This window comes from Dendrobates tinctorius, unplaced genomic scaffold (assembly GCF_039654945.1).
Source record: "Dendrobates tinctorius isolate UK_male_01 unplaced genomic scaffold, ASM3965494v1 ptg000138l, whole genome shotgun sequence".
Lineage (NCBI taxonomy): Eukaryota > Metazoa > Chordata > Amphibia > Anura > Dendrobatidae > Dendrobates > Dendrobates tinctorius.
The window spans coordinates 22872072-22895421 of record NW_027361806.1 but is presented as its reverse complement, the minus strand read 5'-3'; the positions used below and the strand labels follow the sequence as shown (position 1 = coordinate 22895421).

General features: G+C 51.0%; 1 protein-coding gene across 5 annotated transcripts in view; it reads left to right on the top strand.

The window, feature by feature from the left end:
* ZZZ3 (zinc finger ZZ-type containing 3) overlaps window positions 1-23350 on the top strand; it is a 66034-nt gene that overhangs the window by 34705 nt on the left and 7979 nt on the right. For all 5 annotated transcript variants that reach the window (XM_073544825.1, XM_073544827.1, XM_073544826.1 and 2 more), the window contains exons 3-10: window positions 9022-9160; window positions 10973-11120; window positions 13591-13700; window positions 14309-14377; window positions 14660-14761; window positions 15382-15477; window positions 17959-18105; window positions 18250-18384. In XM_073544825.1, the coding sequence (XP_073400926.1) occupies window positions 9022-9160; window positions 10973-11120; window positions 13591-13700; window positions 14309-14377; window positions 14660-14761; window positions 15382-15477; window positions 17959-18105; window positions 18250-18384 (946 nt within the window). The remainder of the gene's footprint in view (window positions 1-9021; window positions 9161-10972; window positions 11121-13590; window positions 13701-14308; window positions 14378-14659; window positions 14762-15381; window positions 15478-17958; window positions 18106-18249; window positions 18385-23350) is intronic.

Sequence of the window (23350 nt, the reverse complement as noted above, 5' to 3'; positions counted from 1 at the left end):
AATACATCCAACACAGACATGGAATAACACAAACTCCATAAAAAACATTTAAAAACATGTGGAAAAGTGGTAAGTCAAATCATGAAATAATGATATGATAAACCTCCCACATCAACAGACCCCACAGACAATGTATGAATGAGCACTATAAAGTGTCTAATGAGGAACAGTCTCTAAAACAAACAAATGAAAAAAGGCATTAAACATGAAAAATCAAAATGCCTGAGTGGTTTGGAAAGAGAACTATTCACAGCACCATGAATATATTAAGCACATATGAAACCCCTGAACTGGCATCTATGTACTCACTGATGTAGTTAATGAGCACACACTCCTGTGGACTGCATATAACAAAAATGAGCAGATGAATACAAGAATGGAAAAATATCAAAAGCCCATATGGGACAGCAGTACTAATGCCCTTGCACCTGTAATAAGGTCGTTGCAGACATACAGACCACAAATGGCAGAGACAATGAAGGCAGAAAAGGTCAAATAAACCAAAGCTCCATAATATGCCGGTGCATATGAAAAATAAAGTGCCTGGTGCTTCTGTGGGATGAGTGTGCGGGGGAAGCAAACCCCACGCGTATCGCCACCAGAAAGTGGCTTTCTCAAGGGAGAAATAAAGCGCTCCCCCCGCACACCCATCCCACAGAAGCACCAGGCACTTTATTTTTCATATGCACCGGCATATTATGGAGCTTTGGTGTATTTGACCTTTTCTGCCTTCATTGTCTCTGCCATTTGTGGTCTGTATGTCTGCAACGACCTTATTACAGGTGCAAGGGCATTAGTACTGCTGTCCCATATGGGCTTTTGATATTTTTCCATTCTTGTATTCATCTGCTCATTTTTGTTATATGCAGTCCACAGGAGTGTGTGCTCATTAACTACATCAGTGAGTACATAGATGCCAGTTCAGGGGTTTCTTATGTGCTTAATATATTCATGGTGCTGTGAATAGTTCTCTTTCCAAACCAGTCAGGCATTTTGATTTTTCATGTTTAATGCCTTTTTTCATTTGTTTGTTTTAGAGACTGTTCCTCATTAGACACTTTATATAGTGCTCATTCATACATTGTCTGTGGGGTCTGTTGATGTGGGAGGTTTATCATATCATTTCATGATTTGACTTACCACTTTTCCACATGTTTTTTATGGAGTCTGTGTTATTCCATGTCTGTGTTGGATGTATTCAATAAACTTCATACATTTTTAACTCATACATGTGGTGTTCCCTATTCATAGGCTGGTCGCTTTGTTCTCTTTTTTTTTCTGTCACATATTTTTGACTAGTCTCTGGTGAACCCCTCTTTCCAGTGGTGCCCTCCATTTTTGTTCACGTGTTCTCAGGGTTTTCCACCATTGATCATGCAATCGTGGCCTACAGAAGGTCAGAATCCTGTTCTTGCTCGCAGTAACCCGTGTGCGGCAGGATTTATTCGGGACTGTTACGTGGATATTGAGGTCGCTGCTCCTCCCAGATGTGGGATTTATTCTTCTGTGACTGGGAAATCCGTCTGTTTCACGACGTAAGAATTCTTCGTGAAAGTTTGGATTGTGCCATTCCTGTTATTCCTGCTGGAAATATAGATGATGAAATGTACAAGTGGGTGTTACCCTTCACTAGCAGTAGGGTTGGGGGGAGGAGTCATGCTTTGTGACTGTCAGCAGTGGTCGTGTCAGATTGTGCGGAGCTCCCCACATTCTCGGAGATCTGTCCAGAGATGTATTGCTGACGGCCGTCTCTGCAGCTGTCACTAGATGGCGCCATTATACCACTGCTGTTTATCGCTAGCTCGGATGTACACGGCTCCACCGCAGGTTTATCATGTGCCCCCCGCTGCTTGCGTCCCCCCGAGCTCCTGCTCCGGATCTCATATCGCTATTTGCGGTTTGTTGCACAAAAAATGCAAGGGGCCACCCATATATTAATATTAAACATTGTATTTGAAAGGAAGACCCCCTGATCCTCAGCGCATTTCTGGGGTCCTGCAGGTCTGTTGCTGGTTTGTGTGTATGAGGAGGACGCCTAATCAATCATTTCAGTTTCTAATCTGGCCCATCAACCCCCGCCAGTTGGGCAGCTCCCCATCATTCGGCCGGCACAGCGGTTAGCAGTTGGGCCGCACCCCGTTATTGGGCCGGCCTGGTGGTTAGCAGTTGGGCAGCGCCCCGTCATTATGCCGATCTGGCGGTTAGTCGGGCAGTGCCCCTTCATTGGGCCGGCCTAGCGGTTTACAGTTGTGCAGCGCCCCATCATTGGGCCGGCCTAGCGGTTAGCAGTCGGGCAGCACCCCATCACTGGGCCCACCTGGCGGTTAGCAGTCAGGCAGCGCCCCATCATTAGGCCTACCTGGCGGTTAGCAGTCGGGCAGCGCCCCGTCATTGGGCCGACCTGGCGCTTAGCAGTCTGGCAGTGCCCCGTCATTATGCCAACCTGGAGGTTAGCAGTCGGGCAGCGCCCCATCATTGGGCCGGCCTAGCGGTTAGCAGTCGGGCAGCACCCCATCACTGGGCCCACCTGGCGGTTAGCAGTCAGGCAGCGCCCCATCATTAGGACTACCTGGCGGGCAGCAGTCGGGCAGCGCCCCGTCATTGGGCCGACCTGGCGCTTAGCAGTCTGGCAGCGCCCCGTCATTATGCCAACCTGGAGGTTAGCAGTCGGGCAGCGCCCCATCATTGGGCCGGCCTAGCGGTTAGCAGTTGGGCAGCGCCCCATCATTAGGCCTACCTGGCGGTTAGCAGTCGGGCAGCGCCCCGTCATTGGGCCGACCTGGCGCTTAGCAGTCTGGCAGCGCCCCGTCATTATGCCAACCTGGAGGTTAGCAGTCGGGCAGCGCCCCATCATTGGGTCGACCTAGCTGTTAGCAGTCGGGCAGCGCCCCATCATTGGGCCGGCCTAGCGGTTAGCAGTTGGGCAGCGCCCCATCATTAGGTCTACCTGGCGGTTAGCAGTCGGGCAGCGCCCCGTCTTTGGGCCGACCTGGCGCTTAGCAGTCTGGCAGCGCCCCGTCATTATGCCAACTTGAAGGTTAGCAGTCGGGCAGCGCCCCATCATTGGGTCGACCTAGCGGTTAGCAGTCGGGCAGTGCCTCTTCATTGGGCCGACCTAGCGGTTAGCAGTCGGGCAGCACCCCGTCATTGGGCCGGCCTAGCAGTTAGCAGTCGGGCAGCGCCCCGTCATTGGGCCGGCCTAGCGGTTAGCAGTCGGGCAGCGCCCCGTCACAAATAGCACAGGTCACATGCTGACACTAGAAATTAGAAAGGCCTGATGGGACCCAGGACGGAGGCGGACCTCCAGCTTCCGCCATACTTGAATCCATGGGACATGTTCATTGATGTTTTGCTGCCGTTGTCTCATGTCTGCGGCCACCAGCACATAATGGCTGGTCTGTAAGGGGTTAACTAGAAAGATGGCCATTGATTTTGGTGCCACCTGGTGGCTGCTTGAGGAAGGGCACGTGCTGAAAACCTGCAGGGACGGCTCCTTATCTGGCTGCAGACTAAAAAAACATTGTGAAAATGAGAAAATTGTGCCACAATTAGAGCGGAGCGGCCGCATCTCACCGGCTCCTGGTGCAGCTTATGAGGGTCCGGCCATAACGTCTGTCTTATTAGATCTGTGTATTCCTCAATAACCATTTTATTTATCACTTTTTAGCGTGGTATATTCATTGTGCCTTTCCTCTATTTCTCCTCCTGGAAATGTGGAAATAATGACAACTGGGCGTTGCCAGAATGGGGAGTGTTCACATTCTCCAATCAGTGCTGACGGTGAGAGACTGGACAAGTGGGAGTAACCCCCGGATATCTGGATTTATACATGTCCAAGAGGAATAATAGAGGGACAGAAACATGCAGGGTTCTGACTAAAGGTGTCCCAGTGTTGGTACAAGCCGGGACAGACATGGGGTGGGCTGGAAGGGCCACGCTCGTTGTCTGCTTCCCGGGCCTGTGGCTCTCATTGATAGTTGTGCTTGATCACTTTCCTGTACACCAGGGCCGTGGACTCGGTAAGCCAAACCTCCGACTCCTCAATTTCCCTGACTCCCGTCTCCACAGCCCCGGTCACTACTGACATGGACATAGCGTGCTGCAGCACAGATTCATCCCAGCTAAAAGCCGAGATCGGGAACCAAACAGACATTTATAGGACATTTTATAACTTTACCATATTATATTAGGAACATTTACATCACATTCTACATTGTACTACTGCACCCAATGTGTTATATATCTTATACCGACTCAGACTCCAGCTCTGCTGTACACCACACGTCCGGCTCTGGCCCACAGGGTGAGTGAATGTGTTCCTCAATGTCAGGAGGGCCCAACACCCAGCATCACACTTTCAACGGTTTCGGCATTCTGGATTATGTTGGGCCTGTTATACTGTATGGAGGGCTGTGTGGGGCCCGTTATACTGTATGGTGGGCTGTGTGGGGCCCGTTATACTGTATGGAGGGCTGTGTGGAGCCCGTTATACTGCATGGAGGGCTGTGTGGGGCCCATTATACTGCATGGTGGGCTGTGTGGGGCCCACTATACTGTATAGTGGGCTGTGTGGGGCCCGTTATACTGCATGGAGGGCTGTGTGGGGCCCATTATACTGCATGGTGGGCTGTGTGGGGCCCATTATACTGCATGGTGGGCTGTGTGGGGCCCATTATACTGCATGGTGGGCTGTGTGGGGCCCATTATACTGCATGGTGGGCTGTGTGGGGCCCATTATACTGCATGGTGGGCTGTGTGGGGCCCATTATACTGCATGGTGGGCTGTGTGGGGCCCATTATACTGCATGGTGGGCTGTGTGGGGCCCATTATACTGCATGGTGGGCTGTGTGGGGCCCATTATACTGCATGGTGGGCTGTGTGGGGCCCACTATACTGTATGGTGGGCTGTGTGGGGCCCGTTATACTGCATGGAGGGCTGTGTGGGGCCCGTTATACTGCATGGAGGGCTGTGTGGGGCCCGTTATACTGCATGGAGGGCTGTGTGGGGCCCGTTATACTGCATGGAGGGCTGTGTGGGGCCCGTTATACTGCATGGAGGGCTGTGTGGGGCCCGTTATACTGCATGGAGGGCTGTGTGGGGCCCGTTATACTGCATGGAGGGCTGTGTGGGGCCCGTTATACTGCATGGAGGGCTGTGTGGGGCCCGTTATACTGCATGGAGGGCTGTGTGGGGCCCGTTATACTGCATGGAGGGCTGTGTGGGGCCCGTTATACTGCATGGAGGGCTGTGTGGGGCCCGTTATACTGCATGGAGGGCTGTGTGGGGCCCGTTATACTGCATGGAGGGCTGTGTGGGGCCCGTTATATTGCATGGTGGGCTGTGTGGGGCCTGTTATACTGTATTGTGGGCTGTGTGGGGCCTGTTATACTGTATTGAGGGCTGTGTGGGGCCTGTTATACTGTATTGAGGGCTGTGTGGGGCCTGTTATACTGTATTGAGGGCTGTGTGGGGCCTGTTATACTGTATTGAGGGCTGTGTGGGGCCCGTTATACTGCATGGTGGGCTGTGTGGGGCCTGTTATACTGAATGGAGGGCTGTGTGGGGCCTGTTATACTGTATGGAGGGCTGTGTGGGGCCTATTATACTGTATGGAGAGCTGTGGGGATTACAGTTGGGTCATCATACTGTGCGTGTGGATGGATTCACTGTGGGGGTGTTATACTGTGTTTTTGGGGAACTTTTTTCCCATCCTACTTTATTACTTGTATTTTGTATCCTTTGTTATTACATATTTACATTAGGTCACTGGCTCATCTGCTTTTTACTGCTGTTACGTAACATACAGTTGTGGCCAAAAGTATTGACACCCCTGCAATTCTGTCAGATAATACTCAGTTTCTTCCTGAAAATGATTGCAAACACAAATTCTTTGGTATTATTATCTTCATTTAATTTGTCTTAAATGAAAAAACACAAAAAGAATTGTCCTAAAGCGAAATTGAATATAATTCCACACCAAACATAAAAAAGAGGGTGGACAAAGGTATTGGCACTGTTCGAAAAATCATGTGATGCTTCTCTAATTTGTGTAATTAGCAGCACCTGTAACTTACCTGTGGCACCTAACAGGTGTTGGCAATAACTAAATCACACTTGCAGCCAGCTGACATGGATTAAAGTTGACTCCACCTCTGTCCTGTGTCCTTGTGTGCACCACATTGAGCATGGAGAAAAGAAAGAAGACCAAAGAACTGTCTGAGGACTTGAGAAACCAACTTGTGAGGAAGCATGAGCAATCTCAAGGCTACAAGTCCATCTCCAAAGACCTGAATGTTCCTGTGTCTACCGTGCGCAGTGTCATCAAGAAGTGTAAAGCCCATGGCACTGTGGCTAACCTCCCTAGATGTGGACGGAAAACAAAAATTGACAAGAGATTTCAACGCAAGATTGTGCGGATGTTGGATAAAGAACCTCGACTAACATCCAAACAAGTTCAAGCTGCCCTGCAGTCCGAGGGTACAACAGTGTCAACCCGTACTATCCGTCGGCGTCTGAATGAAAAGGGACTGTATGGTAGGAGACCCAGGAAGACCCCACTTCTTATCTCGAGACATAAAAAAGCCAGGCTGGAGTTTGCCAAAACTTACCTGAAAAAGCCTAAAACATTTTGGAAGAATGTTCTCTGGTCAGATGAGACAAAAGTAGAGCTTTTTGGGCAAAGGCATCAACATAGAGTTTACAGGAGAAAAAAGAGGCATTCAAAGAAAAGTACACGGTCCCTACAGTCAAACATGGCGGAGGTTCCCTGATGTTTTGGGGTTGCTTTGCTGCCTCTGGCACTGGACTGCTTGACCGTGTGCATGGCATTATGAAGTCTGAAGACTACCAACAAATTTTGCAGCATAATGTAGGGCCCAGTGTGAGAAAGCTGGGTCTCCCTCAGAGGTCATGGGTCTTCCAGAAGGACAATGACCCAAAACACACTTCAAAAAGCACCAGAAAATGGTTTGAGAGAAAGCACTGGAGACTTCTAAGGTGGCCAGCAATGAGTCCAGACCTGAATCCCATAGAACACCTGTGGAGAGATGTAATGGCAGTTTGGAGAAGGCACCCTTCAAATATCAGGGACCTGGAGCAGTTTGCCAAAGAAGAATGGTCTAAAATTCCAGCAGAGCATTGTAAGAAACTCATTGATGGTTACCGGAAGTGGTTGGTCGCAGTTATTTTGGCTAAAGGTTGTGCAACCAAGTATTAGGCTGAGGGTGCCAATACTTCTGTCTGGCCCATTTTTGGAGTTTTGTGTGAAATGATCAATGTTTTGTTTTTTGCTTCATTCTCTTTTGTGTTTTTTCATTTAAGACAAATTAAATGAAGATAATAATACCAAAGAATTTGTGTTTGCAATCATTTTCAGGCAGAAACTGAGTATTATCTGACAGAATTGCAGGGGTGTCAATATTTTTGGCCACAACTGTATATTATTCCAATATTTTATTCTAAGATCTAGTCATCGTGGACAATAGAAAAAATTGGAGTCCGACTCAACAGGACTGGATTTTTCTTTTTCTTTTCTTTTTCAAAAGAAAATCTAGTGCGTGCAAAAGAAAATTTTTCATGGTCAACATGACCTAGTCGATGCACTAAGCAGTCGAAACGCGTCTACTGCGTCATGTCGACCATGAAAATTTTCTTTTGTACGCACTAGATTTTCTTTTGAAAAAGAAAAGAAAAATCCAGTCCTGTTGAGCCAGACTCCAATTTTTTCCATTGTCCTTGATGGGAGGCCGGCGCGGCCGGTGTCTGAGCTTTCAGGTAGCTGAGCATAGAGCGAGTGCTTGAGCTGGAATCAAGTTTGTGTTCTATCCATTCACCGCACCTTGTTTGTGCGACGACCCTTCACATTCATCATTCTATTTTATGATGAGGAATCTCTTCCTCAGTTGTGGACATTTCTTTAATATCCTGGAATGTGACGACGCTGCATACGGAGGCGGGTGGGCGGGCACGTTACTGGCGCCTGGTGCTACTGAAGAGGGTAACATGGGTTTTGGGTTTTTTAATGTGGCGACAGAAGGAACAGACAAGTCTGTAGAGTTGCGTATTCCAGGTGGTTGCTTTTGTCTGCTCTATGGATTTTTTCTCTGCGTCTCGTACCTCCGTCCACCCTGCAGATACTTGGTTGTGTCTCGTTCCTCCGTCTGCCCTGCAGATAGTTGGTCGCGTCTCGTACTTCCCTCTGCCCTGCAGATAGTTGGTCGCGTCTCGTACGTCCGTCTTCCCTGCAGATACTTGGTTGCGTTTCGTTCCTCCGTCTTCCCTGCAGATACTTGGTTGCGTCTCGTACCTCCGTCTGCCCTGCAGATACTTGGTCGCGTTTCGTTCCTCCATCTTCCCTGCAGATACTTGGTTGCGTCTCGTACCTCCGTCTGCCCTGCAGATACTTGGTCGTGTTTCGTTCCTCTGTCTAACCTGCAGATACTTGGTTGAGTTTCGTTCCTCCGTCTTCCCTGCAGGTAGTTGGTCACGTCTCGTACCTCCGTCTTCCCTGCAGATAGTTGGTCGCGTCTCATACCTCCGTCTGCCCTGCAGATACTTGGTCGCGTCTCGTACCTCCGTCTGCCCTGCAGATACTTGGTCGCGTTTCGTTCCTCTGTCTTCCCTGCAGATAGTTGGTCGCGTCTCGTACCTCGGTCTGCCCTGCAGATACTTGGTCGCGTCTCGTACTTCCGTCTGCCCTGCAGGTAGTTGGTCACGTCTCGTACCTCCGTCTTCCCTGCAGATAGTTGGTCGCGTCTCGTACCTCCGTCTGCCCTGCAGATACTTGGTCGCGTCTCGTACCTCCATCTGCCCTGCAGATACTTGGTCGCGTCTCGTACCTCCATCTGCCCTGCAGATACTTGGTCGCATCTCGTACCTCCGTCTGCCCTGCAGATAGTTGGTCACGTCTCGAACCTCCGTCTGCCCTGCAGATACTTGGTCGCGTCTCGTACCTCCGTCTGCTCGCAGATACTTGGTCGCGTCTCGCCATCGCCGCTGACTGTCTCTTCTGTCCCTGCAGTTATCAGAGGCTCTTACAGACCATTTCCGTGCTGGAGGCGCAGCGCTCGCAGGCCGTGCTTGATATGGAGAGGTTATCGCAGCACCAGAGGGACGCCGTGACTGATCCCATAGGATTTGTGGAAAAACTTCAGGAGAAGGTATGGAGCTGAGCGCCCCCGATGCTTCCTACATGAAAATGCTGGCGCCTGCGAGGTTAAGTGGAGCAACGCTGCTGGGAACACTGCGAGCTCAGTGCTGCATCCCCCCAAATGCCCGAAACTTCAGGGCGCAATGTTTACTGAGGGGGCGCATGATTGGGGCCGCACTACTGAGGGGGCGCGTGATCGGGGGCATACGACCGGGGCCGCACTACTGAGGGGGGGGGGGGGGCGTGACCGGGGCCGCACTGCTGAGGGGGGGTCCCGTGACCGGGGCCGCACTGCTAAGGGGGGGTCGCGTGACCGGGGCCGCACTGCTGAGGGGGGGGGGGGTCGCGTGACCGGGGCCGCACTACTGAGGGGGGGTCGCGTGACCGGGGCCGCACTACTGAGGGGGGCGCGTGACCGGGGCCGCACTACTGAGGGGTGGGGGGAGGCGCGTGACCGGGGCCGCACTACTGAGGGGCTGTGGCGCGGTGCAGTTTTCTTGCAGGTCGGGTTTGGGCACAGATTCCCATATTTGTGGGAGACGATAATGCGATCCCATGGTTTTATAACAATCGCCCCGGTCCCCATATTTCTTGTTAGTAATGCAAGTAGGTTTGCATCCACTTGGACCCCATGACAACTCTGCCCGTCTTCTGCACTTTGTGCTGTTGTATGCAGGTTTGTTTTTTGTTTTTTTACCTTCTCCCCTGATGACTTGTAATTGGAGACAACCCCTTTAAGAGCTATAGGTTGAGCCGCACGTTCCATTTATTTTCTGGTTGCTATGGTAATTGATATTTCCGTGGTGATGAGCATGCATGGATACCAGCCGGCGATGCTGCCGTCTGTGTGATCTGACGGCTGATGAGACCTGAGAATTTATTATGAAACTCGTCACCGTGTGTTCTCCACGGTGGTAAGACTACAACTCCCATTCTACTGATCCGTGTGTGGGCATGCTGGGAGATGTAGTGTCACAGCTGCTGGAGACAAAGATCTATTGTCCTTTTGACTATCAACCCGACCATGCTTTCCATTATGAGCGGCGGGCAGTGGTGATGATCCACGTGACGTCCCCATGACAACACTGCTGGGATATGTGTAGATAAAGATGGAAGCATTAAGACTCCACAGAGGAGAGGATGAGAGTCCGGTCACTGCAGAACCCCCAGTGTTCAAGAAAGCAGGGTCCGACCACTGGCAGTCTCAGGGGGGTTGGGACCACTGGCAGCCTCAGGGGGGTTGGGGCCACTGGCAGCCTCAGGGGGGTTGGGGCCACTGGCAGCCTCTGGGGGGTTGGGGCCACTGGCAGCCTCTGGGGGGTTGGGGACACTGGCAGCCTCTGGGGGGTTGGGGCCACTGGCAGCCTCTGGGGGGTTGGGGACACTGGCAGCCTCTGGGGGGTTGGGGCCACTGGCAGCCTCTGGGGGGTTGGGGCCACTGGCAGCCTCTGGGGGGTTGGGGCCACTGGCAGCCTCTGGGGGGTTGGGGCCACTGGCAGCCTCTGGGGGGTTGGGGCCACTGGCAGCCTCAGGGGGGTTGGGGCCACTGGCAGCCTCGGGGGTTCGGGCCACTCGCAGTCACGGTGGTATTTGTACATGGGTCTGGAGGAGACGGCTGAGAGCTGGACTCTTATGTCCATGAGCCCATAGACCATGGCGTCGCAGGGCACAGATGTGACCACCGTCCTTTAAAAGGAAGACTCCAGACCCCCATTATCATGACTGATGGTGCGGAAAAGTGATTGTACCCCTGTGAGATAAGAACCAGATCTCTAGGACCCCTGATAATGACCCCTTAATAATGAATCCTCCTTGTCTCCAGGTGGACATTGGGATCCCGCGGCCCCAAAGGATCGTCCAGTTACCAGAGATCTCCTGGGACCAGTACACGACGACGCTGGGAAACTTCGAGCGGGAGTTCAGGAACAGGAAGAGGAACTCGCGGAGGGTGAAGCTCATCTTTGATAAAGGTCAGTGTCCCCCGGAGTTAGGATGGATGGTACCAGGAAATCGCTCACCTAGCCGCTCCCCTGAGCCCAATGGCAGTCGCTGCATTAACTCCTTAATGACCTGCTATCTGCATGGAGCTCAGGAACCGCTGTACAGCCGACATCTACCCGTCACTACAGCGACCGGAGGTGGAATCGCGACACGTCCCCAAAAATGCAATAAACATCCAACGCTCGCACAAAAAAATAATGCTCGCACAGCGCCATCGATGGGGAAAACAGTCGCATAGTGGAAAAAACAGCGACGTCAACCAAAGGATTTTATTTCATTTATCACTTAAGTCTAATAAATAATTATGCAGTGGGGAAAAAAAGTATTTAGTCTCCACCAATTGTGCAAGTTCTCCCACTTATAAAGATGAGAGCGGCCTGTAATTGACATCATAGGTCGACCACAACTATGAGAGTCACAATGAGAAAACAAATCCAGAAAATCCCCTTGTCTGATCTGGTAAGATTTATTTGGCAAATTATGGTGGAAAATAAGTATTTGGTCATTAGCAAAAGTTCATCTCAATATTTTGTTATTTCCTTTGTTGGCAATGACGGAGGTCAAACGTTTTCTGTAAGTCTTCACAAGGTTGGCGCACACTGTGGGTGGTATGTTGGCCCATTCATCCATGCAGATCTCCTCTAGAGCAGTGATGTTTTGGGCCTGTCACTGGGCAACACAGTCTTTCAAATCCCTCCAAAGGTTTTTTATGGGGTTGAGATCTGGAGACTGGCTAGACCACTCCAGGAACGTCATATGCTTCTTACGAAGCCACTCCTTCGTTGCCCTGGTGGTGTGCTTGGGATCATTTTCATGCTGAAAGACCCATCCATATTTCATCTTCAATGCCCTTTCTGATGGAAGGAGGTTTGCACTCAAAATAGTCTCGCAATACATGGCCTCATTCATTCCTTCATGTACATGGATCAGTCGTCCTGGTCCCTTTTCAGAGAAATAGCCCCAAAGCATGATGCTGCCATCCCCATGCTTCACAGTAGGTATAGCATTCTTTGGATGCAATTCAGCATTCTGTCTCCTCCAAACATGACGAGATTTGTTTCTACCAAACAGTTCTACTTTGGTTTCATCAGACCATATGACATTCTCCCAATACTCTTCTGGATAATCCCAATGCTCTCTAGAAAACTTGAGAAGGGCCCGGACATGTACTGGCTTAAGCAGGGGGACACGTCTGACACTGCAGGATCTGAGTCCCTGGCGGTGTAGTGTGTTACTGATGGTAGCCTTTGTTACGGTGGTCCCAGCTCTATGCAGGTCATTCACTAGTGTGTGGTTCTGGGATTTTTTCTCACCGTTCTCGTGATCATTTTGACCCCGCGGAGTGAGATCTTGCGTAGAGCCCCAGATGGAGGGAGATTATCAGTGGTCTTGTATGTCTTACATTTTCTTATTATTGCTCCCACAGTTGATTTCATCACACCAAGCTGCTTGCCTATTGCAGATTGTTTTCCCAGCCTGGTGCAGGGCGACAATTTTGTTTCTGGTGTCCTTCAACAGCTCTTTGGTCTTCACCATAGTGGAGTTTGGAGTGTGATGGTTTGAGGTTGTGGACAGGAGTCTCTTATACTGATAAGTTCTAACAGGCGCCATTACTACAGGTAATGAGTGGAGGACAGAGGAGCCTCTTAAAGAAGAAGTTACAGGTCTGTGAGAGACAGAAATCTGGCATGTTTTAGGTGACCAAATACTGTATATACTCGTGTATAAGCCGAGTTTTTCAACCCCTTTTTTGGGCTGAAAAAGACCCTCTCGGCTTATACACGAGTCATACACCAGAAAGCCGGAGGGGGAGCAGGAGACATGATACTCACCCTCCTGGCGTCTGCATATCCGGCTCTGCTACATCTCAGTCCCAGCGTCTGCATCTCCCTTCCTGTGCTGGTCACACGGTACCGCTCATTAAAGTCATGAATATGGACATGTCTCCACTCCCATAGGGGTGGAGAGCATATTCATGACTTTAATGAGAGGTACCACGTGACCAGCACAGGAAGACGACAGGAAGGGAGATGCAGACGCCGGGACTGAGATGTAGCAGAGCCGGATATGCAGACCCCGGGAGGGTGAGCCATATTCACCTGTCCCCGTTCCACCGCTGTACTGTCATTGTGACTCTCATAGTTGTGGTCGACCTATTATGTCCATTACAGGCCGCTCTCCTCTGCAAGTGGGAGAACTTGCACAATTGGTGGAGGACTAAATACTTTTTTTCCCCCACTGTATATAAAACCAAATTCCACCATTTTGGTGCCGCACAATCGCTGGGACTTGCGGATGTTTCCAGGTCATTGTAGGAATAGCGGCTCCCAGGAATCCATGGCGGAGCGCTTTGTATCTCTTCCACCGCAGTTAGGTAGAAAAACAAGTACAGAAAGGAAAAATCTTTTTCCCCTGACGAGCCGACGTTTGTTGTTACAGTCGGGTTACACACCAGTCCTCAGCGAGCGAGCGACCAGGATGGAGAATCCTCATCGTACTCTGTGCTGCCCCAGAGCGACAGTCAGGAGAGCTCTGCCAGCAGCGTCCAGGTGAGCGGGGGCGATGTAAGCACGTGAGGCGGACGTAGTGATGAGGTTTATAGGGGGGAGGTTTTGGGCAGAATATTTGTAGATGGGCTTCTCAGAGTGTAAAATAATATTGTGTCCTGTTTCGCCTATTTAGTATCTGCGATATACTGGTGTTGGGAGATGCTGTAGTTCTGCAGATTGGCCACTAGATGTCAGCAGAGCAGGCTCAGGTCTGCCGCACTTTTACCACTATGTTCCCATCACAGACCAGCTCTTAAAGGGACAGTCCTGATCCGCTCACTGCCATCGCCGTAGATTAGCAGGACAGTTGGCATTACGTCTTCTGATAACTGCCCAGGCGCCTGTACGAAGTAACTATTACATTTGGGGGTCTGCTCCTGAGATCCCCCCTCCCCCCCCGACTGATTTTGTAGAGGAAAATTCAGTTGTCATTCAGGTGTACGGCCGTCCTTGTATTCCAGCGAATCCTCCATAGCACGGTCCAGCGCTCATCTGCGGCACCAGCGTGGTGGTGAGGGTCCCAGCCTCATCCTGACCCCATAACGGGGTCTCTACAAATTGGAATGATTTGGCAGCCTGTTAACCCCTTACCGTTCTGTTCTTTTCAGATAAGAGGTCGGTTGTGCATGGACTCCAAACCCGGGACCTTTAATCAGCTGTGGACTATAGAGGAGCAGGTAACGTGGGGGGATGGGAGACCCTCATAGCACATGTGTGGAATCCTGGGAGATCTCCACTGTGAAATCTGCAGAATTGTGATTGCAGCTCTGGAGCATAACACAGACCTGCATAGAAATGCCAGGTTTTTATTACAGGGCGGGTTTATATTTATTTTTGGCCCAATCACTGTGGGTCTTGTCCAAGCTCGAGGGGGTCCACATCGTGGTTTTCCTAAGCAGCGGGGGGCACGAGGCTGATCTCCACAGGACGACTCATTTACTCACATTTTGCTCATTTAGAAAAAACTGGAGCAGCTTCTCCTAAAGTTTCCACCAGAAGAGATCGAGTCAAAGAGGTGGCAGAAGATTGCGGATGAGTTAGGAAACCGCACGGCCAAGCAGGTGAGTACTTGACGGGGGTCCGATCTACATCATGGCCCCGGTGCCGGGATATAAAGGGGTATGACGACTTTATAAAAGATGCGTCATCAGCGGGGAGCGACTGATCCTGAGGATGAAGAGTATCCGGAGGCTGGAGCGCTGCTCTGAAGGGGGCGCCGCACCTTCATCCTCAGGATGTCCCGAGGTCAGACCATCGGACACGGAGATCGGGAGCCGCTAACTCTCACATATGACGACTCGCGAGTATAAAGCAAATTGCACCAATTTATGTCATAAACGGATGAAGCCGCAAAGCGTCCGATTTCTCCAACACTTCTTGTTTCTGCCGCGTGTGTGGTCTCCGTGCAGACGGCGCCGGCGAAACTTTGTTTTCACAATTGTTAAACTTTACTACAGAAATTGTTACAAATTTTGCCACAAATCCGAAGCTCAGGACGGTAAGTGGAGGAATTGGCGCCTTTTACTCCAATGACTTTTCTTTTTCTTGCTCCGTGTCTGGCGGCTTCTGGAGAACTGAACATTTCCGTGTAACTTCTTGTTTTATGGTATTTTTCGCAGCTTTGCGCATGCGACGTCTGATTTGATCTGATTTGTCCTCCAATGTTTTCCTGCGTTCACAGGTCGCCAGCCGAGTGCAGAAGTATTTTATAAAATTGACCAAAGCCGGAATCCCGGTGCCAGGACGGACCCCGAACCTTTACATGTATTCTAAGAAGGTGAGAGCAGCCGTTACAGCCGGAGCTGCATGCAGGCGTGTATTCTGAGGGGACTGGTTTTGTGTTACACTTTGGGGAATGTCGCTCATATACAGGACAATATATAAAGCCTGGCATCCAGCTGGACAGGACATGGTGGAGACGTAAAGTATCGAGACCACCTGGATGCCAGCGTAGCAATACTGTCCTTTTCAGCTGGATGCCAGCGTAGCAATACTGTCCTTTTCAGCTGGATGCCAGCATAGCGCTACTGTCTTTTTCAGCTGGATGCCAGCATAGCGCTACTGTCCTTTTCAGCTGGATGCCAGCGTAGCGCTACTGTCCTTTTCAGCTGGATGCCAGCGTAGCGCCAATGTCCTTTTCAGCTGGATGTCAGCATAGCGCCACTGTCATTTTCAGCTGGATGCCAGCGTAGCACTACTGTCCTTTTCAGCTGGATGCCAGCATAGCGCTACTGTCCTTTTCAGCTGGGTGCCAGCGTAGCGCTACTGCCCTTTTCAGCTGGGTGCCAGCGTAGCGCTACTGCCCTTTTCAGCTGGATGCCAGCGTAGCGCCACTGTCCTTTTTCAGCTGTATGCCAGCGTAGCGCTACTGTCCTTTTCAGCTGGATGTCAGCATAGCGCCACTGTCCTTTTCAGCTGGATGCCAGCGTAGCAGTACTGTCCTTTTCAGCTGGATGCCAGCATAGCGCTACTGTCCTTTTCAGCTGGATGCCAGCATAGCGCTACTATGCCAGCATAGCGCTACTGTCCTTTTCAGCTGGATGCCAGCGTAGCGCCACTGTCCCTTTTCAGCTGGATGCCAGCGTAGCGCTACTGTCCTTTTTCAGCTGTATGCCAGCGTAGCGCTACTGTCCTTTTCAGCTGGATGTCAGCATAGCGCCACTGTCCTTGTCAGCTGGATGCCAGCGTAGCAGTACTGTCCTTTTCAGCTGGATGCCAGCATAGCGCTACTGTCCTTTTCAGCTGGATGCCAGTATAGCGCTACTATGCCAGCATAGCGCTACTGTCCTTTTCAGCTGGATGCCAGCGTAGCGCTACTATGCCAGCATAGCGCTACTGTCCTTTTCAGCTGGATGCCAGCATAGCGCTACTGTCCTTTTCAGCTGGATGCCAGTATAGCGCTACTATGCCAGCATAGCGCTACTGTCCTTTTCAGCTGGATGCCAGCATAGCGCTACTATGCCAGCATAGCGCTACTGTCCTTTTCAGCTGGATGCCAGCGTAGCGCCACTGTCCCTTTTCAGCTGGATGCCAGCGTAGCGCCACTGTCCCTTTTCAGCTGGATGCCAGCGTAGCGCTACTGTCCTTTTTCAGCTGTATGCCAGCGTAGCGCTACTGTCCTTTTCAGCTGGATGCCAGTATAGCGCTACTATGCCAGCATAGCGCTACTGTCCTTTTCAGCTGGATGCCAGCATAGCGCTACTATGCCAGCATAGCGCTACTGTCCTTTTCAGCTGGATGCCAGCATAGCGCTACTGTCCTTTTCAGCTGGATGCCAGCGTAGCGCCACTGTCCCTTTTCAGCTGGATGCCAGCGTAGCGCTACTGTCCTTTTTCAGCTGTATGCCAGCGTAGCGCTACTGTCCTTTTCAGCTGGATGTCAGCATAGCGCCACTGTCCTTGTCAGCTGGATGCCAGCGTAGCAGTACTGTCCTTTTCAGCTGGATGCCAGCATAGCGCTACTGTCCTTTTCAGCTGGATGCCAGTATAGCGCTACTATGCCAGCATAGCGCTACTGTCCTTTTCAGCTGGATGCCAGCGTAGCGCCACTGTCCCTTTTCAGCTGGATGCCAGCGTAGCGCCACTGTCCTTTTCATCTGGATGCCAGCGTAGCGCCACTGTCCTTTTCAGCTGGATGCCAGCGTAGCGCCACTGTCCTTTTCAGCTGGATGCCAGCGTAGCGCCACTGTCCTTTTCAGCTGGATGCCAGCGTAGCGCCACTGTGCTTTTCAGCTGGATGCCAGCGTAGCGCCACTGTGCTTTTCAGCTGGATGCCAGCGTAGCGCCACTGTCCTTTTCAGCTGGATGCCAGCGTAGCGCCACTGTCCTTTTCAGCTGGATGCCAGCGTAGCGCCACTGTCCTTTTCAGCTGGATGCCAGCGTAGCGCCACTGTCCTTTTCAGCTGGATGCCAGCGTAGCGCCACTGTCCTTTTCAGCTGGATGCCAGCGTAGCGCCACTGTCCTTTTCAGCTGGATGCCAGCGTAGCGCCACTGTCCTTTTCAGCTGGATGCCAGCGTAGCGCCACTGTCCTTTTCAGCTGGATGCCAGCGTAGCGCCATTGTCCTTTTCAGCTGGATGCCAGCGTAGCGCCACTGTCCTTTTCAGCTGGATGCTGGCATCTTGCCCTTGTCATTATTTTTGTTGTTTCCCCGTTTTTTAAGTCATTTTGGAGATGTGTATTTGATGCTTTGATACGTTGAATAACACCTGGGACTACTACTCCCATTGGCCTCCTCATGATTCCTTGTGTTCTACCAGGCATCAAGCAAACGGCAGCACGTTCTCAACAAGCATCTGTTTAAACCCTCCACCTTCATGACTTCCCACGAGCCTCCGGTGTTTATGGAAGAGGACGACCACTCCAGCTTTCACAACCTCGATGCGGCCGAGGACGATGACATCTCGGTAATGAACCTTTTCCCTGTCCTGAGACTGCACCGACCTACAACTCCCAGCATTATGGAGTTATTGGAGCATGCTGGGAGTTATAGTTCCTGGCACCTGGAGACAACACTTTCAGTTCGGTGACTTTGTTCTTCTCTTTCTCAGGATGAAGAATCTATTCCCACCACTTACCGGGGACTCGCGGAATATAAAGAACTACTTGAACTTAAGAGATTAAAGAAGCAAAGACTTCAAGAGATGGAGGCGGAGAGCGGCTTCGTGCAGCACCTCGGCTTCAAGGTGAGAGCCGTCCAATAGTCGATCCCCGGGCCGCAGTCGTCACACAATCCTCGTGTCAGTGATGCCGGGCTCCTGAGGCTTGCGTGATATTACGCCGTGTGCACCTGCAGCCAATCAGCGGTCACTTTGAGCTTCTGCGCTCATTTCCTTTAGATGAGTGGTACCACGGATGTCCGGGGAAGTGACTGCTGCAGCCCATAAGTTACTGCTGATTGGCTGCAGGGCTCATATGGCATGATGCCACGCGAGCCTCAGTGCCGACAGCAGAATAGTGAGTGCAGCTCTGGGGTATAATACAGGATGTAACTCAGGATCAGTAATGTAATGTATGTACACAGTGACTGCACCAGCAGAATAGTGAGTGCAGCTCTGGGGTATAATACAGGATGTAACTCAGGATCAGTAATGTATTGTACGGTATGTACACAGTGACTGCACCAGCAGAATAGTGAGTGAAGCTCTGGAGTATAATACAGGATGTAACTCAGGATCAGTAATGTAATGTATGTACACAGTGACTGCACCAGCAGAATAGTGAGTGAAGCTCTGGAGTATAATACAGGATGTAACTCAGGATCAGTAATGTAATATATGTACACAGTGACTGCACCAGCAGAATAGTGAGTGCAGCTCTGGAGTATAATACAGGAGGTAACTCAGGATCAGTAATGTAATATATGTATACAGTGACTGCACCAGCAGAATAGTGAGTGCAGCTCTAGGGTATAATACAGGATGTAACTCAGGATCAGTAATGTAATATATGTACACAGTGACTGCACCAGCAGAGTAGTGAGTGCAGCTCTGGAGTATAATACAGGATGTAACTCAGGATCAGTAATGTAATATATGTACACAGTGACTGCACCAGCAGAATAGTGAGTGCAGCTCTGGGGTATAATACAGGATGTAACTTAGGATCAGTAATGTATTGTACGGTATGTACACAGTGACTGCACCAGCAGAATAGTGAGTGAAGCTCTGGAGTATAATACAGGATGTAACTCCGGATCAGTAATGTAATATATGTACACAGTGACTGCACCAGCAGAATAGTGAGTGCAGCTCTGGGGTATAATACAGGATGTAACTTAGGATCAGTAATGTATTGTACGGTATGTACACAGTGACTGCACCAGCAGAATAGTGAGTGCAGCTCTGGAGTATAATACAGGAGGTAACTCAGGATCAGTAATGTAATATATGTATACAGTGACTGCACCAGCAGAATAGTGAGTGCAGCTCTGGGGTATAATACAGGATGTAACTCAGGATCAGTAATGTAATATATGTACACAGTGACTGCACCAGCAGAGTAGTGAGTGCAGCTCTGGAGTATAATACAGGATGTAACTCAGGATCAGTAATGTAATATATGTATACAGTGACTGCACCAGCAGAATAGTGAGTGCAGCTCTGGGGTATAATACAGGATGTAACTCAGGATCAGTAATGTATGTACACAGTGACTGCACCAGCAGAATAGTAATGCAGCTCTGGAGTATAATACAGCATGTAACTCAGGATCAGTAATGTAATATATGTATACAGTGACTGCACCAGCAGAATAGTGAGTGCAGCTCTGGAGTATAATACAGGATGTAACTCAGGATCAGTAATGTAATTTATATACACAGTGACTGCTCCAGCAGAATAGTGAGTGCAGCTCTGGAGTATAATACAGGATGTAACTCAGGATCAGTAATGTATGCACACAGTGAGTGCACCAGCAGAATAGTGAGTGCAGCGCTGGAGTATAATACAGGAGGTAACTCAGGATCAGTAATGTATGTACACAGTGAGTGCACCAGCAGAATAGTGAGTGCAGCTCTGGAGTATAATACAGGATGTAACTCAGGATCAGTAATGTAATTTATATACACAGTGACTGCTCCAGCAGAATAGTGAGTGCAGCTCTGGAGTATAATACAGGATGTAACTCAGGATCAGTAATGTAATATACAGTTGTGGCCAAAAGTATTGACACCCCTGCAATTTTGTCAGATAATACTCAGTTTCTTCCTGAAAATTATTGCAAACACAAATACTTTGGTATTATTATCTTCATTACTCTGTGGCCTCATTGGGGGACACAGAACCAAGGGTGTTATGCTGCTGTCCACTAGGAGGCGACACTATGCATAATCTGAAAAAGATTAACTTTGGCTCCTCCTCTGCAGTATACATCCCTGGACGGCGTCAGCCTTCTCCAGTTTTTGCTTAGTGTCGCATAGGAGGCACACCTAAAGATTTTTTATTTTTTTTCTTCCGTTTTTTTCCTGACGGATTACAGATGAAGAAAAGTGGGTCTCCTGCGAGACCCCCGGCATGGCTCCTTCCTCGGCCCCTATTATAGGGTGCCCGGTTGAAGTTGAGGTGTCTATTCCCCATGTCGCTCCTTCCCCAGTCATTCGGGTACTGGTTCGAAGTCGAGATCCCCCTCCTTCCCCCAACCTCTTTGGGGTCTGGGGTCGAGGCGAGGATGAAGACCCCTGATGGTGACAGACGCACCCTCCTTAATCAATCCCCCTCTGGGGGCATTAAGTTGAGACGCCACAGGTACGGTCAATATAAGGCAGCATTCTGCAGCTTAAACAGTCGGGGACCCCAACCTCGCTGCGGGCTCCTGTTGGGGCCGGGGAAGAGTGCAGACAGACATGGCACATACAGAGACAGGGCTCCCTGCGCCCCTGTCTCTGTGGCAGCACCGGCTCCATAGCGCCTCAGGGGCACCCCCCATACGGACACCGCTATCGCTGCTGGCCCCACCGCTACTGTCTCTCAATCCGGGTCGGTCTGGTTCAGATCCGACCCCCTCCCGGACATCCGCGCCGGCCTGGAGCTCTCCTGGGCATCAGGCTTCTAATTTAGACCGCGGCTTCAGCCTAGCTGAAGCCGCCGCCTTCTCCCCGCCCCTCGGCCCGCCCCTGGATGACGATCATGACACTCTATAGTGTCATAGAAGGGGCGGATCGAGGCAGAAAGGGTGCGTTTTTACATAGCCCTGCGCGCCCTTTTCAGCTCTCCATCCCCTTCTTCTCCTCCTCAGCGTCCCGGTGGCCATCTTTGCTGCAAGCCATCTCTGACAGGACGCCCACAGCAACGTCCGCAGTCTCCGGGGGGCACAGGACTGATTTGTCGGCGCTGGACCTAGGGGCACACTGGTGGGGTAAGATCACAGCTGGGTTCTCTTTACTCAGCTGTGAATCCATATCACCTATAAGGCTCTCCTATAGGCTCCTCTGCGCAGCCACCCCTGTAGGATCCCTGATAGCCAGCCTCTGTGCACTATGCCGGGCTCGAGAGAGAGAACCAGGCAGGACTGTTTTTATGCATTCTGCACAGCTTGCAAAACCACTCTCCCCAGTGGTAGCACATACCCGCACTGCAGGGACTGCATCCAAAACACTGGGTCAGAAACCCAGTGAGTCCCTACCAATGCTTCAGCGTCGGCTACCGCGCCGGAATGGGCTGCTCAGATGTCGCAGTCTATGACACAGTCCATAGATAATCTAACCTCCACACAGCTGCTGGCTCTGCAGGGTCATGTCTCGGCTATGAACGTTACCCAGCAAAAGGATAGCTTGTCTCGGGAACATGCCGTTTCCGACACTCAGACGTAAGCGAACCCGCAGGTCACGGTCATCTGCGTCATCCCATAGCACACGGTCATCTCCCTCCAAGGAGAGACACCGTGATTCCAGGTTGCCTAGACCGTCCCCTACCAGAGACAGACAACGCAGATCCCCACAGCGATCTCCGATCGTAGCAGACCTCCACTCCACTTTGTCCACCAGGGAACTCCTTAGTGACACGCAGGATTCGGAAGGCATCTGTGATTCCGACTTGGACAACGAAACGGAGAGGTTTGCGGTACCTTGTCCCCCTAGCACTACAGTGCTAGCTAAGGACATAGTCTCTTCTATCCACCGGGTGCTGGAATTTTCTGATCCAACCCCAGAAGCCCCAGAACACAAAATTTGCTTTGAAAGTCTCCTGTCTCCACCTAAGGTCTTTCCTAATCACCCGGATACTAAGCAGTTCTCGCAGCCTGAGAAGAAATTTGCCAATTGCAAATATTTGGAAGCAAGGTACCCCTTCCCAGAGAAGGACACCAAGGGGTGGACAGACCCACCCGAAGTGGACCCCCAAGTCTCTAGGCTAGCAGCACAGACCCTACTCGCACTGCCAGATAGCTCAGCCCTCAGGGACGCAGCAGACCGGCAGGTAGAACGCATGGCCCGTTCAGTTTTCGAAGCGGCAGGAGCCTCCCTGGCCCCCGCGTTCGCTTCAGTTTGGGCGGCCAAGGCCATTCTGGCTTGGGCCAATGCATTGCAAGAGGGTCTTCAAGCTTCAAATCCCGGGCTTTCGGACCAAGCGGTTCAAATAGCAGTTGCAGCAGATTACATGCTTCATGCAGCCCTGGACTCTGCAAGAGGTGTAGCGGGAATAGCAGCAAACGCCATCACAATCCGGCATATCCTCTGGCTGCGGGAATGGAAAGCGGATGCGACCTCAAAAAAGTCCCTCACGCATCTCCCGTACCTTAGTGGACGACTTTTCGGTGAAAAGTTGGACACAATGATATCCAACACCACTGGGGGTAAGAGTACCTCCCTCAGCTGAAACCTAGACGCACGTTCAAACGGCGTAACCAAACACGATTCCGATCCTTTCGGAGTTCTTCGGGCTGGTCCGTCTCGCGACCAGCACAAAATCGTAACCGCTCTCCACGCAGGGACAACCCGCGGGCGGTGCAGAGGCCGGACAGGACCTGGCAGTCGAAAGCAGGCCAAGCGAAACCCAAGGGAGGAAAACCTCAGAACTTCGCTTCATCATGACTCCCGAACTCCGGAAGACACACCACAAGTAGGCGGGCGACTTCTACTCTTTCAGCAAGTCTGGCTGTCTATTACAGAAGACAGGTGGGTCAGGGAAATAGTGTCTTCCGGATACAAGATAGAGT